This window comes from Nuphar pumila, chromosome 3 (assembly GCF_984573655.1).
Source record: "Nuphar pumila chromosome 3, dmNupPumi1.hap1.1, whole genome shotgun sequence".
Lineage (NCBI taxonomy): Eukaryota > Viridiplantae > Streptophyta > Magnoliopsida > Nymphaeales > Nymphaeaceae > Nuphar > Nuphar pumila.
In genome coordinates, this window is record NC_143251.1 from 103,019,313 (window position 1) to 103,038,352 (window position 19,040).

At 39.9% G+C, this 19,040-nt stretch overlaps 1 protein-coding gene across 1 annotated transcript; it reads right to left on the minus strand.

Moving 5' to 3' along the window:
* Positions 1–959: 959 nt before the first annotated feature.
* Positions 960–1,874, minus strand: LOC149843181 (uncharacterized). Its single transcript, XM_090000850.1, has one exon. The coding sequence runs from the start codon at positions 1,872–1,874 to the stop codon at positions 960–962; it is 915 nt and encodes a 304-aa protein (XP_089856976.1).
* Between the last annotated feature and the right edge of the window lie 17,166 nt (positions 1,875–19,040).

Here is a 19,040-nt window from a genome sequence, read left to right on the forward strand (position 1 = left end):
GTATCAAAACCAATCTAAAGGCAAACAAAAAAACATAATCAACACTCTAATGGCAAGATTAGCAAATTAACAACAATAAAATGCTAACCCAACAATTTCCATCTAAACCATTCAAATCAAACGATTCAAATGGCACCAAAAGTAAGTAAAGATACCAACATAAACCATAAAGCAAAAAGATTCAAATAACCCAAAATTATATCATACATTTAACACATAATATCAAGCAAACTTCATCTCATTAAAGAGCGAAAGTAATTGAGATACACTTAATGCGCATTTAGTTACTCGTAAAGAAACAAACCTATCGTTCATTATTTACAAGAAGCTTGTCAAAAAAAAGTAGCGCATAACCACTGCACCATACAAAGGGGCCCATCTCCCCTCTCTATCATCACAACTAGGGATGGCAGTGGGGCAGGGCGGGGCGGGGGACAAGGTCTCCAACCCTGCCCCGCCTCAAGATTTTATCCTCCACCCCCGCCTCCATCCCCGGCGGGGATGGATTTTATCCTCCACCCCGCCTTCATCCCCGTTTCATGTCCTCCATCCCCGGTTCAAACGGGGATGAGGCGGGGCAGGGCGGGGATGGGGAAAAGTGCACGTCCAACCCCGCCTCCACCCCCGGACGGGGATGGATTTTAACCTTCGTCCCCGCCTCCATCCCCATTTCATACCCTTCATCCCCGGTCCAAACGAGGCGGGGCGGGGCCCCACTTTCCCCGGTCCACTGCCATCCCTAATCACAACCTACCCCGGCCCCACTCCAATCCCTACGGATATAATGCCACGTCAGGACCAGAAAGAAAACTCTTAACATCCACTCCAGAAGATAAATCGACAAAACGTGTCGCCGCATCAATTCATAATCTCCGCTAGCGGGTCCCACCCAAAGTCAGATCTCGGTCCGATCGCCGTTGATCGGACGGTGACGCCCCCACGGTGCTGATGCGGGTGTTTTAGAGCGGGGCGATCTTGAGGGCGTCGCCAACGGCGAGTCCGGGCTTCAACGGCATCATCGGGCGGCATTTTCCGGCGTCGAAGCCGACTACGGGGCGGCGCTTCCCGGCGGAGGAGACGCCGGAGACCGGCGAGGAGGCGGGGACGGGGTTGGTGGTGCGACGGTAGGGTCCGAACCACTTGGCCTGCATGTATCGGTTCTTGCGCCACGGCGGGAAGTGGAGCCCCGTCGCCTTCATCGACTTCTTGGCCGCGGTCGCCGCGATGCGCACGATCCGGCGGAGATCGTCCGCCCGGCAGACGAGCACTCTCGGCAGCGCCGCCAGGATCCTGGCGTACCGCAGGGTCGGCCGCGCGATCTCGAACTCGCCGGAGAAGTCGACGTCGACGACGTACTTCCTCTCGTCCGCCTCAACCACGTCGACGTACTCGTAGCTCCCGGCGGTCAGCCGGCCGGATTTCTCCCACTTGACCTTACAGATCCCGGCATTGAACCCGGCCTCTCTCAGCCGCGTCATCACCGCCCGCCGGACCGACGCTCTCGGCCCGTCGGCTCCGGCGATCGTCTCCGAGACCACGCCGTGGATCGCAGACCTCACGGGATCGTCGTCGTTGTCCCGGAGATTCACGAGCTCCTTCAGCGCCTCGGTCGCCTCTCCGTCGGAGAGATCCTGATCCGACATCTCCTCAAAATCCTCTCCGGCCTCCCTCCTCCGCTCTCCGTCGCTGTCGTTATCCTCCATGAAGCCGTGGATGAGTCCGGCGAGGCAGACGGAGTCCGCCTCGTGCTCGCTACCGCTGCTTGCGTATCCGGCGAGCCACCTGTCTCCGCCGCCGTACAGCCTGGCCCTCGCCCGCTCGTCCAGCGGATCCGTCACCTTCTTCATCTCCCTCGCCCCTCCGCAGCCGTTCATCTGCCGACCGACAACCCTCTTTCTCTCTCAAACCGCTCACGATGTCAACATTTATGCGACACCGTCGCCTCTTTTTTACTTTTGCTTTTTTTTTTTGTCCTTGAAATTAATGGAAAATGAGAAGAGAGAGAGAGTCGGGGAATATTCGCGACGGTCACCTGCGCTTCTTCACCAAGCTGCGAGCGAATATGCTACCGACGGATCCCTTCTCGCTCTGCCTACGTGGCAGCATATCTCGCCGCACCTTCCTTTATTCCATCCGACCTGCGCGCATCTCAAGAGTTGCACGTTTGATACTCCGGACTTCGCGTTCCCTTGTGCGAGGAAGAGGATCAACGCTGCTTCTCTTGCTTTGCTCTTGAAGGTGTGTGTGTGGCGTCATTTTGGGATTAAAAAGGGGTGGAGGGGGGGAAGCGGGATGTCTAGGTTCAATGAATCTGTGTGAATGTGTCTAGGTTCAATGAACCTGCTTCGGTGTGGCTTAGGCACCTGAATGTTTTTCGGTTCGGGTTTCGGTTGCTTAATGCAAATCTGTTTAGCTGGATTTGGTAGTAGAACTGACATCTAATTGATAATCCAGTTCCGGTTCGATCTAGAGTTCTACATCCGAATCCAATTACATGAGTTAAAAGGGCATACCTGATTACTTCTAAAAGGTAATCGGGAATTTGAATCCGATTATGAATCCAATTACCCAATATCTGATTAGGTCAGATTTGATAATATTCCTTACATTTGAACCTAACCCGACCCATTTAAATGGGGGGAATTATTGGCTAGATACATGCGATCGAGGTGTTATGCATTTTGAACGTACGCACTTGGCTCGTTTGATTAGTCGATCCAACGTACGTATGCGTCAGCAATGCATGAAACAACAAAATATTCGTTAAATGAATACATGATTAAAAATGGGCAGAGCAGATCAACTGATCTGCCAAATCGCTTTTAGAAAACTGATTTGGATGTACACAAGAACCCTTGTGGGATGAAGCAATGGACGGTGAAGATGTCAACAGATCACCTGATCTGCTCTCGATTAAAATGGCCTTATTTTTTTTTTATTTGGCCCTACCTTCTTAATTGGGGGGACCTGTGGTTTGTTGCCTGACATGGGATGACCACAGTTCGAAATCCACGAGGGCCATATCCCGCCTTCCCTTAATGCAAGGTTGAAGCAAGGTGCACCTCCCCTTGTGCAAGTGCAAGGGAGACCTTAATGGCTAACTGATAGGGGGGACTTCTTTTTTTCGGCATAACCGTTTTAATTGGCCAACAGTATATATAGACGTTTTAATTTTCTATAATGATGTAAACAAATGGATATTTTTTTAATTTGAATATTAATAAAAAGAAACAAATAAATCAAGTTTGGTTAGAGGAATTACAAGATTTAGATTCAAGATTCAATGTGATCCAAAGATCTATGCGAAACTCAAATTTTTTTAAGGGTAACGTTATATTACAAAAATATTTTGCCAACAGTATAGACGTTTTAATTTTCTATGAGGTAAAAAAAAGGAACACATTTTTTAATTTGAATATCAATAAAAACAAACATATATACATGACGTTTTTTTTAAATCAAGTTTGGGTACACGAATTACAAGATTTAGATTCAAGATTCAATGTGTTCCTATGCAAAACTCATTTTTTTATAGTAGTATTGTATTACAAAAATATTTTGCAAAAGAACTCAATTATGGATTTAATATAGTGTTACTCTAAAAAATTAGATCTATAATTGAGTTTTTTTTTTTTACTCAGAGAAACCGCACCGGGCGCAGAGACCTAATGACGCTGGCTTAGCCTGTCGTACTTACGATCTATGTCCATATCAGCATAAAACTCTGAGGGCTTACCCCTTGACCCGAGGGAGTCACCAAGCTTCGGCTTATGCAAGGGTGACGCCCAGGGGATTTTAACCTAGACTGCCCGTTAAACTCTAGGCCCCATCCCACTACGCCAAACCCCTTGGGTCTCCATAATTGAGTTCTTTTGTTATTGGAAAGGATGAGTTTTTGCTAAATATGCGTATGCATGAGAAAATGCGTGGTTTACTTGTTTGTGGGGGTGTTTGATGTACTCATGCTGTGGTGCATGGAGGATGTGTGGCATGTGCAAGGGCATGGTAGCTTGCTTTGCTTGCATGCTCGTGATTGCGTGTGCGTGGAGGCCACATTCATTTGCATTGGCATGATCCATTGAAACTTGTTTGTGGTTTAAAAGTTGGATGTCTGCTACTGCTTTGGCACGTGATGGCACATTTTTCACACGCTTGACCACTCAGGGCACCATCTGGCACGTGTGGCCGTATTGTTAGCACATTGTGTGTATGCGTGACCATTTGGTGGGCATGATTTTGAGTTACAACATGTTCATGTGATTGATCACTCGCTCTCCACTAGATTGATGGCCTAGATATCAGGTAATAAATTGGGTGTCAATGGGTCAGGTTTGGTTTGGACTCAGGTAGAATCAGACCCAGACATGATTTGAGATGATAGTACCGAGTCCAAGCCCGAGTCTAATTGGACTCACCATAAGAGAATCCATACTTGGATCCTATAAGGATTATATAAATCAGACCCAAACTATGCCTGGTAAAATAATATTTTGTCTTTTTATATTGAAAATTTGTGGTTCTTATTCGAAACTTGGGTCGGGCTTCGGTTTAGTATGAAATTTCACAAACCATACTCGGCTACATATATTAATCAGACCCTTCAGGTCCAACCTGGATTCTAATTGAACCTTCTTATTTATCACCAAACTCTAACCCTATAGGGTTTGGTATGCGTCAAGTCTGGGTCAAACTCGACCCATTGACACCTCTACTTTCATCTATGGATTTTTAGGGATGCATGGCTCGAGCTTGGCATGTTCAAGCTCGGCTCACTCACGTAAAATTGTGCTCAGGTTAGGCTTGAGCTCAGCCTGAGCATGAACCACTGGTGTTTAGGCTCAACTCGTATCGAGCTTGGGCTGAGCTTAGCTCGGTTCTTTAAACTCGGTTTCAATATGAAATGGTTTGACTATCACTATGAAATGGTTTCAAAATGAACATGCCCAAATAATGCAGGAGTCAAGAATTTCAAAAATTGTTAATCAATGCCACACAATTGCAAGGTATCACTGCAAATGAACTCTAAAGACAATTCATCAATTGAAGAAAAAAACGACACATCAAAAATGAGAATAGGCAAGCTAAACCAAATCAATATATTGATCAAAATACAGAATCGATTAAACATGATCGCAATAATCATGAAGATCCAAAGAATACGAGCAACCCACCGAGCAGAAGAAACACAACTATTTACCTCCCTGTCCATGCAAAGACTGGCTCCTTGCTACTAGCATCACACAACAGACTCTGTTTGGTGGTTGATCGCATCACAGCCGTGAGTGTGTTTCAGTTGAGCCTTCTTCGCTCTTCCCACAATGATGGCCCTCCCCTCCTTCTCTCGGCTTTCATAGCATCAACGTCGCCGCCGCCAGGCACCATATATATATATATATATATATATATATATATATATATATATATATATATATATATATATATATATATATATATAAAGAGAGAGAGAGAGACCACCCCCACCTCCAGCTGAAGCAGGTTATATGTTCCCTCCCCGAACAGGGCAGTTAGCTACATCTGATGATCGGGGGTCCCAAAGAGCACCACGTATGTAAGCATGTGTGTCTCGTATCCCCATGTTTGTCAGCATTAATTAGCGTTGGAGTTTGATAAGATTGCAAAGACTTAAGTACCCTCTCCTCCATTGGTGCAAAAAAAAATGACGGTTCTTGAAAAGGAGTGGTTGTAAAGACTTAAGTGCCCCGAAGATGATTATTTAAGACCCAGTCTCTGCACTGCAGGATTATCCGAGAAAGAAATCTCCCCTGGAGGAGGCCATGAACATCAACCCTCTCACTCTCTCTCTCCCTTCTATTTCTGCTTCTGTGCACATCCATTAGAAGATCATACATTGCTCCATCAAGCACCGACTGACCTATACATTGACTCTTGTGAAGCCTGATTCAGGGTTTTTACCCTTACAGAAGGAGGGTTTGGGGGCTCCTCCCAGCGTGGGTATCATCATTCAACTAAATGAGTTGTAGATCCTGATTCAGAGTTTTTACCCTTATAGGAGAGGGGTCTGGAGGCTCCTCCCAACGTGGGTAGCATCATTCAACTTGAAGAGTTGTGGAGTCTGATTCAAAGTTTTTACCCATTCATATTTTAAGGCATTAGATCTCATGTTTGAACATCCACGCATGTGCAGTTTGCTTTCATCATGTTCAGTTGCTTTCTAGATTATACTTTGAATTCTTGTACATTTTAGATCTATCGATTTGTATGTAACCAGAGCTCATTTTAACTTTAAATTTTTACTGCAACTTCATGCATATGTCTTCATGCTTTCCACCAAAAATCAGATCATTCTGATCTTATTTGTCCCACTTTAAAAATCGAGATTCAAAACCTGTTATTTTGCACCGTCAGGATTTTAGCAGAATCAGGACCAACTTGCGGAAGTGATTTCTCCCTAATCAAAGATGATTTTTCCGATCCGTAAAAAGGGTTGTTTTTTAAATTGAATTTAGTTTGTTCATACCAAATTTCAGCGATTTCTATGGTGTTTTCGTACCAGTTTTGGATCAAAAACCATAACCCTGTCACCCTGTGTCATTTTAACGGCTCAGATTTTGATCCATTTTGTTTGAATTTTATTTTCCTAATGGAAGATCATTTTTCAATTCTGTAAAACGGGTTCTCTTTGTTTATGTGTCTAGTTCATTTTTATAAATTTTCAGAATTTTTCATGGTCAATTACTATTTTATTTTGATTAAATATCAGACCCTTGTATCCAGATTTTATAAATGTTCTGATTTTGGCCCCCATATCATGACTGTTGTAGCACTTCTTCAACAAATCGTTATTTGATTGGCAATATTCTTCAGCAAATTATTGTTATAATTTTTTTGAGTCTCTAATGAGTCTCTACTATGATTTGTAGTATTTTTGGATCTCCAACGAGCCTCACAATGATTTATAGTGTTGTTCGATCTTTTAACTATGATCTATAGTGCTTTGGGGTCTCCAACGAGCCCCACAACGATTTGTAGTGTTTTTCGGTCATTTAACTATGATTTATAGTGTTTTCGGGTGTCTAACGAGACCCACAGCGATTTATATTGTTGTTGGACCTCGCTATAGCGATTTGTAGTGTTTCTCGCTAAACACTACAGCGATTTGTGATACAAATCGCTATCCGAATGAGGACCAACTTGTCAGGCTCATATCTCCCTAACCAGAGATCGGATTTCAAATCCGTAAAAAGTGGTGTCTTCGTTATGAAGTTAGTTTATTCCTGTAAATTTTCAGCGATTTCTATGGTCATTTGATACCCCATTTGGATCTAAAAACAGACCCCTATCAGTCTGCCTTATTTGAGTGACATAGGTTTTTATTTCATTTTGTAAGAGTCATATCTTCCCAACGGAAGATCATTTTTCAAATCCGTAAAAAGGGTTTTCTTTCTTTATGTGTCTAGTTTATATCTGGAAAGTTTTATAACTTTTTATACTCATTTGGTATTTCGAACCTGTTAAAAACTGAGACATATTATAAAATGTTATAAAACTTAAAAAGTTTGAAACTTCCTCTATGTGTCTCAATTTTTAACAGGTTTGAAATATCAAATGAGCATAAAAAGTTATAAAACTTTCTAGATAAAAACTAGACACATAGACAAGGAAAACCCTTTTTACGGATTTGGAAAATGATCTTCCGTTGGGGAGATATGACTCTTACAAAATGAAATAAAAACCTATGTCACTCAAATAAGACAGACTGATAGGGGTCTGGTTTTAGATCCAAATGGGGTATCAAATGACCATAGAAATTGCTGAAAATTTAAAGGAATAAACTAGACTTTATAACGAAGACACCACTTTTTACGGATTTGAAATCCGATCTCTGGTTAGGGAGATATGACCCTGACAAGTTGGTCCTGATTCGGATAGCGATTTGTATCACAAATCGCTGTAGTGTTTAGCGATTTGTAGTGTTTCTCGCTAAACATTACAGCGATTTGTGATACAAATCGCTATCCGAATCAGGACCAACTTGTCAGGGTCATATCTCCCTAACCAAAGATCGGATTTCAAATCCGTAAAAAGTGGTGTCTTCGTTATGAAGTCTAGTTTATTTCTGTAAATTTTCAGCAATTTCTATGGTCATTTGATACCCCATTTGGATCTAAAACCAGACCCCTATCAGTCTGTCTTATTTGAGTGACATAGGTTTTTATTTCATTTTGTAAGAGTCATATCTCCCCAACGGAAGATCATTTTCCAAATCCGTAAAAAGGGTTTTCTTCCTCTATGTGTCTAGTTTATATCTGGAAAGTTTTATAACTTTTTATGCTCATTTGATATTTCAAACCTGTTAAAAATTGAGACACATAGAGGAAGTTTCAAACTTTTTAAGTTTTATAACATTTTATAACATGTCTCGGTTTTTAACAGGTTCGAAATATCAAATGAGCATAAAAAGTTATAAAACTTTCCAGATATAAACTAGACACATAGAAGAAGAAAACCCTTTTTACGGATTTGAAAAATGATCTTCCGTTGGAGAGATATGACTCTTACAAAATGAAATAAAAACCTATGTCACTCAAATAAGGCAGACTGACAGGGGTCTGGTTTTAGATCCAAATGGGGTATCAAATGACCATAGAAATCGCTGAAAATTTACAGAAATAAACTAGACTTCATAACGAAGACACCACTTTTTACGGATTTGAAATTCGATCTCTGGTTAGAGAGATATGACCCTGACAAGTTGGTCCTGATTCGGATAGCGATTTGTATCACAAATCGCTGTAATGTTTAGCGAGAAACACTACAAATCGCTAAACACTACAGCGATTTGTGATACAAATCGCTATCCGAATCAGGACCAACTTGTCAGGGTCATATCTCCCTAACCAGAGATCGGATTTCAAATCCGTAAAAAGTGGTGTCTTCGTTATGAAGTCTAGTTTATTCCTTTAAATTTTCAGCAATTTCTATGGTCATTTGATATCCCATTTGGATCTAAAACCAGACCCCTATCAGCCTGTCTTATTTGAGTGACATAGGTTTTTATTTCATTTTGTAAGAGTCATATCTCCCCAACGGAAGATCATTTTCCAAATCCGTAAATAGGGTTTTCTTCCTCTATGTGTCTAGTTTATATCTGAAAAGTTTTATAACTTTTTATGCTCATTTGATATTTCAAACCTGTTAAAAATCGAGACACATAGAGGAAGTTTCAAACTTTTTAAGTTTTATAACATTTTATAACATGTCTCGGTTTTTAACAGGTTCGAAATATCAAATTAGCATAAAAAATTATAAAACTTTTCAGATATAAACTAGACACATAGAGAAAGAAAACCCTTTTTAAGGATTTGAAAATTGATCTTCCGTTGGGGAGATATGACTTTTACAAAATGAAATAAAAACCTATGTCACTCAAATAAGGCAGACTGATAGGGGTCTGGTTTTAGATCCAAATGGGGTAATAAATGACCATAGAAATCGCTGAAAATTTACAGAAATAAACTAGACTTTATAACGAAGACACCACTTTTTACGAATTTGAAATCCGATCTCTGGTTAGGGAGATATGAGCCTGACAAGTTGGTCCTGATTCGGATAGCGATTTGTATCACAAATCGCTGTAGTGTTTAGCGAGAAACACTACAAATCGCTATAGCGAGGTCCAACAACAATATAAATCGCTGTGGGTCTCGTTAGAGACTCAAAAATACTATAAATCATAGTTAAAAGACCGAAAAACACTACAAATCGTTGTGGGGCTCGTTGGAGACCCCAAAGCACTATAAATCATAGTTAAAAGATCGAACAACACTATAAATCATTGTGAGGCTCGTTGGAGACCAAAAAATACTACAAATCATAGTAGAGACTCATTAGAGACTCAAAAAAATTATAACAATAATTTGCTGAAGAATATTGCCAATCAAATAACGATTTGTTGAAGAAGTGCTACAACAGTCATGATATGGGGGCCAAAATCAGAACATTTATAAAATCTGGATACAAGGGTCTGATATTTAATCAAAATAAAATAGTAATTGACCATGAAAAATTCTGAAAATTTACAAAAATGAACTAGACACATAAACAAAGAGAACCCGTTTTACAGAATTGAAAAATGATCTTCCATTAGGAAAATAAAATTCAAACAAAATGGATCAAAATCTGAGCCGTTAAAATGACACAGGGTGACAGGGTTATGGTTTTTGATCCAAAACTGGTACGAAAACACCATAGAAATCGCTGAAATTTGGTATGAACAAACTAAATTCAATTTAAAAAACAACCCTTTTTACGGATCGGAAAAATCATCTTTGATTAGGGAGAAATCACTTCCGCAAGTTGGTCCTGATTCTGCTAAAATCCTGACGGTGCAAAATAACAGGTTTTGAATCTCGATTTTTAAAGTGGGTCAAATAAGATCAGAATGATCTGATTTTTGGTGGAAAGCATGAAGACATATGCATGAAGTTGCAGTAAAAATTTAAAGTTAAAATGAGCTCTGGTTACATACAAATCGATAGATCTAAAATGCACAAGAATTCAAAGTATAATCTAGAAAGCAACTGAACATGATGAAAGCAAACTGCACATGCGTGGATGTTCAAACATGAGATCTAATGCCTTAAAATATGAATGGGTAAAAACTTTGAATCAGACTCCACAACTCTTCAAGTTGAATGATGCTACCCACGTTGGGAGGAGCCTCCAGACCCCTCTCCTATAAGGGTAAAAACTCTGAATCAGGATCTACAACTCATTTAGTTGAATGATGCTACCCACGCTGGGATGAACCCCCAGACCCCCCTCCTGTAAGGGCAAAGACTCTAAATCAGGAACATAAGTAGAGAGAGAAGGGAGAGAGAGTGAGAGGGTTGGTGTTCATGGCCTTCTCCAGGAGGAACCCTTTACCTCCCTTGATTTCTTCTCTAGAGAGAGAGAGGGTTTTACAGTGTTTTACGAAGAAGGAAGAAGAAGAAGATGACGATGGAGCAATGTAGGATCGTCTGTTGGATGTGCATAGAAGTAGAGAGAGAAGAGAGAGAGAGTGAGAGGGTTGTTGTTCGTGGCCTTCTTCAGGAAGAACTCTTTGTTTCCCTTGATTTCTTCTCTAGAGAGAGAGAGGGTTTTACAGTGATTTACGGAGAAAGAAGAAGAAGACATGTTTGTCCTTTTTTTGAACAAAAAAAGAAGACTTTGAAGAGTCAACATCATCCTCGACTTTCTGGATGGAGGACATGTTTGTCCTTTTTTTGAACTATTTGTTTTTCCTTTTTTGAATGAAGGGCATTTTTGTCATTTTCTCAAACCATCACTTTATGAGAAGAATAGCAAGAAAGGGTACTTAAGTCTTTGCAACAACACCAGAGTCCGATGCAAAGTTATGTCAACATACACGAGAATACAAGCCCCATGTGCTTGTATACGTGGTGCTCACTCAAAGCCCCGAACACAGACGTGGGATTCAGTGAATCATCGGGGGCGAACATACACAACCCTCTCACCTCCAGCCCCCTACCCACTGTGGGAGAGACGTGAAAGCAGAGAGGGAGACGAAAATCGAGGCTGCGGTGGGGCCCAAGTCTGGGTGGTAGGCTCGAGGTGGGGCAGGGCCTGAGTCTTGATGGAGAGCTCGAGTTATATTTAATATATATATTAAATGATGAGTCGAGCCTACTGAGCCTTATCGAGCTCGGTAGGGCAATCAAACTCAACTCGTTTGCTCGGCCGAGGTTCAAGCTCGACTGAGCCTTAAAGCTCAATTCCATCTTTTCAGTATTTTTTCATGATTCCGGCCTCATGAATGTATTGGGCAGCATCAATTTACTACGAATTCGGATGATGTGATTTTAATGAAAAAAATGATATTTAGAGCTTCAAAAAATTTACAAAGATTTTGGACTGTTGATTTTTTTAACCTTATAAAAACCCACATCGTATCATAATCGAATGCTTCAAGAGCTAATCCCTATAAAATCAAGTATATATCACATTTGTACGGTTAGAATTTAAAAATAAAATGAAAAAAACCCGAAAAAACTTTTTATCACCATACATATCGTTGTTTATTTGACGCCCATGGGATTGAAACCTAAGGTGCCCGTCTAACAGTCTGGCCCCATCTCCTTGTATCTACAAAGATAATAATATTGTATGAAGTAAAGCATGATAAATTAGTCTTCTAATTTAATTGGGTTTTCGGCTAACAGAAGCCCCAAAACGACACAAGTGTTGTGCCCTTTTTGTATTGGGTGTCAACGGGCCTGGTTTATCTAGACCTGACCCGAACCAAACCCTATAGAGCCTGGGTATGGTGATAAATAATAAAACCCGAGTCTGGACTCGAAGGTGCCACTAATACATGGACCCGGGTATAGTTTGTGAAATTTATACCATACCTGGACCCGACCCATAAAAATAATAAAACAATATTATTTTATCAGGTATAATCCGAGTCTGGTTCATGTAGTTCTTAGCGAGTCTGGGTATGATTTTTCTTATAATGAACCCTCGGGTCCGGACTCCATACTATACCCAAAAACCGGGTCCATGTCAGGTACCACCTGAGTCTGAACCAAACCCGACCCAGACAACAAAAAATAGACGTCGTTTATGCGGAGAATAAGTTAGGGTTGTTGACGTCGGTTTTGGCAGCAATAAAATAAGAAACACATGCCTGCTTGTGTCATTTTTTTCCAACATGAGAGAGAGAGAGAGAGAGAGAGAGAGAGAGAGAGAGAGTTATTTTGTAATTAGGTAACCATGGTCAGGGTTTGACCATGGTTAATCTAACAGATAAAAACATGAGGACTATTTGGTAATAACAAGGGCCAAAAAAGGCGATGAACAATTTGCAAAAAGAGGACAAGGCGAGGACTAATTTGCAAAAAACCGTTTTATTCATTCATCACCCAAAAATATGCGAGTTTGACTCCATTCATATTGCAAGCTTCATTTATTTTATAGCGCTCTCAAGTTGGCTTTTCTTATTTTCATTAAATTCATGATTTTTATTTTTAATTAAAAAGTCAATTTTACCTTTATGCAAAAGAAAGAGAAAGATTAGTAAGAGTAAAATAGGTAAAAAAAAACATACTCGGTGAGAGTAAGACCGGTATTAACTATGGTTCAAAGGAGAACAATTACCAAGGGTATGAACCAATGTTGTGAGTATCAGTATGGGCCTTGAATTCATTTTCAAGACGATTCAAGGGATGGACGATTCCAATTCCGACCTAAATCGATCTGAATCGGCCAGTTTTCAATAGGAGATGACACATGTCAGTAAAATATTAAAAATATAGTAAAAACATTTTAATGATTTTCAATCATTTTTTAAAAATAAATCGAATCAGCCTTGTTTCGTATCAATTTTGGGATGATATGATACAGATCGGCGGAAACTGACAACATTGGTATGAACTTGAATAATTGAACATAAAATCATTGCCATGTTTGGATATATTTTTTATGTATTGCTTATATATATATAGGCACATTTTATGAACAAGAATCGTGCTTTTACTTTTAATTAAGTGAATGTTTGGATCATTACTATTTAAATTATAATAAAAAAAAGAAAATCAGTGATCAAAGAGTGATGATGATAATGATGATGATGATAATTGTGGTGTGAAAAATTATGGTGATGGTAGTGATAGTGGTAGTGGTAATGGTGTTGATGGACCGATAGTGAGGTAGTAACGACAAAGGTGGCAGTGGTGCTGACTTAACAATAGTGATGGCAATGGTGGTGGTGATAAAGATGGATGGTGGCGGTGGTAATGGTGGAGAAGTGGCGGCAGTGATGACAGTAATGATGGAAAAAATGATGGTAGTGGTGATGAGAATGATGGAGGTAGGATAGAAGAAAATACTTTAAAAAAAAAAAGTAAGCCTCTCTTTTTGAAGAAAATTGTAAAATTGATAAAAAAAATCATTAAAAGGTAAAATGGACATATCCAAACACTAAAACTTTTTTTAAAAATTTGTAACCCGATGAAAACACACCCAGCATGAAGACCTGGTTGTGCTGGCTCAGCCTGCCATACCTATGGTCGTCGTACCGACAACATAAAACTCTTACGCTAACCACTAACCCTATAGCCTAAGCTACTTTTTGGCTTGCACAGAGAGGCGACACGCCGATGAGAATCAAACCTTCACAGACCATTTAGCAGCCAAGGCCCTACCCCACTATGCCAACCCCCCTTAGGCTTTCAAACACGAAAACCTGCCCCTTGAAATAAGCATAAATGGCAAAGAGCAATTTACAAAGTAATCAAACAAGGAGTATGCATGATTTTAAATTATAAGTATTTTGTGGCAGAAACTTGAATTATAAAAAAATAGCAGGTATGTTTTGGCAAATAACCTTATAGGGTGGGCAACAGGTCAGGTTGATGAGCCAAGCCAACCCGGCCTACCATGCATGGAGTTTGGGTCAAAATTTTAGGCCCAGGCTCATTAGATACCGGGTCGAAACCCGACCCATTATACACGTAGGTCAGGCCTAAGCCGGCTGGTAGGTTACCTGGCTAGCACAATGGGCCTCAATTACTTATTATGTTTAATAATACAAAAAATTAAAAATTAGTTATTTCATAGTAACTTGGTAACTATTATTATTTACCTAATTAGTTGTATTAATTTTATGAAAACTAAAAAAATAATTAGTTGGGTACATTGGAAGTTGAGAACTTGTTAATTATTACTATTTTTAAATGGATTTGGGTCGGGTCAAGCTGAACCCGACTCACTTCACATTGGCCTAGTTTGGGCCATGGGCTGCTCTTCAAACCCGAGCCCATTAAGAATCGGGCCAAAACCTGACCCATTAGTAAACAGGCAAGGCCGGGCCGGGCTGCACTTAAAGCCTTTTGGGCCAAGCTCTAAATGAGATTGGGCCAGCTTGATGTTGACCCCTAAGTGAAAGTGCAAGACAATAGGTCAGGCATGTGTTATATTCTTATCGTTTCACCCACCCTTCTCACATTAGTTGGCCTTAGGGATGACAATGGACCAATGGGCCCCTGCCCTACCCATATCGTTTGGACTAGGGATGGAGGACATGAAACAGGGATGGAGGCGGGAATGGAGGTTAAAATCAAAATTGGTGCCAGGATGGACTTATGCATTCACCCTCCCCACCTCATTCCTGACCCCCCTTAGTAAAATAACTAAAATACTCTTTAATGGTTTAACCTCTTTCTTTAGGGATAGCAGTGAACCAAGGGAGAAACGGGGTCCCGCACCGCCTTGCCTCGTTTGGACAGGAGATAGAGGACATGAAACGAAGATGGAGGCAGTGATGAAGGTTAAAATCAAAACCCGTGTGGGGGGATGAAGACGAGGATGAAGGGAAAAATTTTGAGGCTGGGCGGGGGTGGAGACCTTGTCCCTGGCATCCGTCCCAGTCCACTGCCATCCCTAATTGGCCTCCATATGATAAAATCCTGAAGATACCCTTGCCCACACAGGAGTACACTCAACTTCGACCCTGTGACAAGGTACAATGATAGCTTACTACTAAAAGGGAATCACATTTCACTAAAATCATAATATCTCATAAAAATAAGAATACTAAAAAAATAAAAAACAACTTAAAAATGTATGCAAAAAGATTGGAGATAGAGAGATGGGAGGAGAGTTGCCTGCCAATTATCTTGTCTCACTTAAACGACAAGGTAAGGTAATAACATTTTGCATTGAATTTCTATCAATGTTGTAATGTTGTAGAATCAGTTTTTCAAAAAATGACATCGAACTATGCTAAATTTTTTAATTAGTCTAATTAAAACATAATTTCTTTCAAACAAAAAATAAAGACTTTTCAAGAAAATTCAAAAAATTAGAAAAAAATTCAAGATGTCATTTAAAAATGAGAAAGTGAGTTCAGAGACATCACCTAGATGCCAATTGGATAAGGGTATCAGTAAGCATTTTTTTTAAAGTTAAGTGTACTTGTGCAAGAATAGCACTGAGATGGGTACGAGTATGCAACATTTGCAGGTGTAGGCAACACTTTTAATATAACAATGTTTGCTCCAAAAGATAGTCAGAAATATTTGCCTAGCATTCTTGAAATGTTTTGTTATTTGGATGAATTATTAAGAGAAGGATTTTTTTTAGGACTATATCTACATCTACTCCTTTTATATCATCCTTACGAATGGGCCATGTACTTGCACACCCACATATAGAATCCCTCTCATAGAATCCCTATTTAAGTATTCTAGATCCTTGAATTTTAAAGTTGTTAAAAAGTCTGCTTACACAATACAATCAGACATCCTAGAACATGTTTTTGAGTAACAATTCATGTAGATCATATCCATAAGGCTTGGTCTACACACACACAAAAATAAAAAAAATCCTGTCGTTGTTAGGTTTTCATTGGACTGGAGGATCCTCAACTGAGTCTGCTCCCATATATTAGAGAAACGGATTTGTGAATCCAAACTCATAACGTGGTGGATTGATGATGGACTCGGGTCAAGCATATCTGAATGAGATTTGGGTTCAACCAAGTGACCAACATCAAAATTTTTCTTTAACGTCATAAATCTGAGGATATAACTCATTTTCTCATGTTTGCTTGGTCATAATTATGGATCCAGATCTGTATGCGTGGAGCCAGATCCATGTAGAAACATGAGAACCATCACTCTAGTTAGGTCAAGATTGAGATCCTGTAGCTTTGAGCCCGATCTCTATCAGTGATGGTATTGCCCCTTAAAAAGAAAAGTGCAACCCTATACACTGTGGCTTGTTGTGCTGTATAAGGGCGTGATTATAGGAGCTTATATTTGTGATGAAGGATATCTAGTCAATATTGATGCTTATTTTATTTTGTTAAGAAGTTGGGGACGTTTCTATATTTTTGGGATTTGATTCCTTGTTTTATTTCTCTTCCTCCTATTTATTTGGTGATTGTAACCATGGAGATGACGAAATAAACTTCTTGAGAGTGGCTCCTATTGTCATGGATGTAGGCTAACATAGCCGAACCACGTAACTCTTTGTTTTTGTTCTTTTTTCCTCTCTCTTAATAACATGGTATCAGAGCTTTAACTTATCCTGCGGTTTTCTTTCCCGTGTATTGTCATGGCCGATGCAGCTGCTGGTAATAGTGGCCCCTCACAGCACTCCAATAGTAACAACACAACAGGTATGCACCAGTTTCATGATCCTTCCAATCCTGCCATGAAGATTACTATAATACCATTGAATGAATCTAATTATCTTTTTTGGTCTAAATCTACCATGTTATTTTTGAGTGGCAAATCTAAGTTGGGTCACATAACTGGCCAAACTCTGCAACCATTAGCCAATGATCCAAAGTTAAGTGAATGGATATCAACAGATCAGATGATCATGGCATGACTTTTGAATTCAATGGATCCAAAAATTTCAGATAGGTTCATGTTTTTAGAATCAACCAAGGTTGTTTGGGATGCAACCAAAGATATTTATGGTGAGCAGTTCAATGTTGCTCAAGGTTATCAGTTAGCCATATAAATTAGATATCATAAATAGGAAGATAAGTCGTTTAGTGAATACATTTGATCTTTAAGAGCGATGTGGGATGAATTGGACTCACATACGCCTGCTGCGATTGATCCAGCCACCATCAACAAGTGGCGAAAACAAGAAAAATTGTTTCAAATGCTAGCTGGTTTACGCCCATAATATGAACATTTACGCAGTCAAATTCTGATGACGCCTGAGTTTTCCTCCTTAAGCATTGCATGCTCTATTATTACGAGAAAATAATGTAGGCGGAAGGTCATGAACATATCTTCTAAAGAAGCTGATAATCAATCTGCTCTCTTGGCAAGCTTCAAAGATGATATCAATTCCTCTTCAACTAGTGATTCATAGTGTAAGGTTAACAAGGCCAACATGCCCACTTGAATGTTCTGCACTTACCGCAAAAAAGAGAACCATACCAAAGATAAATGTTGGAAGTTGAATAAGAAAAATCAGTATTAGAATGTCAAATCCAAGAATGTTCATGTGGCTATGAAAGGTGTTGAACAAGAACCATTGTTCACCATTGAGAAGTTAACTCAAATTCTAAATGAGTTTACTAAACGTAATGTTGTTGTTACAGCCATAAAAGATGATACCTCAGGTACTTCCTCCTTGGCCTTTCTTTCTTTTACTGATCAGTCATGTTGGATTGTAGATACAGGGGCGTCTGACCATATGTCAAGTTCAACACTTGGCATGATAAATTTGCAGTCTTCTCCCAATAAAACTGTGACTATTGCTACTTGTTTCTTTCTTTCATTCAGTCGACAGAAGCAAAACTCTTTTCATGCCTCAACTCGCCTCCAATCTTTTATCAATTAGTCAGATAACTAGAACTCACAATTGTGATATTTTTTCTCCATCTAAGGCAATTTTTTAGGATTGAGCGACCGGAAAGACGATTAGTGAAGGAGTTGAGCGCAATGGATTATATATGTTGCATCAATCTCCAATGGCATTCAGTGCTTTATTGAAGGAATATGGAGAAAAATGGCATGCTCGTTTAGGTTATCCCTCAAGTCAAACATTGTCTAAGATATTTTCTTATTTGCATTTTAATTGTGATCAGTGTGATGTTTGCCAATTTTTCAAGTTTACTAGACTGCCATTTGAATCTTCTGAAACTAAGTCACTCCATGCTTTTGATTTGGTGCATTCCGATGCTTGGGGTCCTACACCTGTCACTTCCTACAATGGCTTCAAGTATTTTGTGACATTTATCAATGATTTTTCCAAAACTACTTGGGTATATCTTCTCAAGTCAAAGGATGAGGTTTTTTCTCAATTTCAAAGGTTCTATAATATGGTGCTCACTCAGTTTGAAACTAAAATAAAGGTTTTGAGGACCGACAACGATAAAGAGTATGTGAATCAACATTTTTCTGATTTTCGCCATACTCAAGGGATCAAACATGATACAACTTGTGTAAGTACTTCACAATAGAATGGGGTGGCCGAATGCAAGAATCGTCATCTTCTTGAAGTTACTTGTGCTCGCCTTTTTCAAA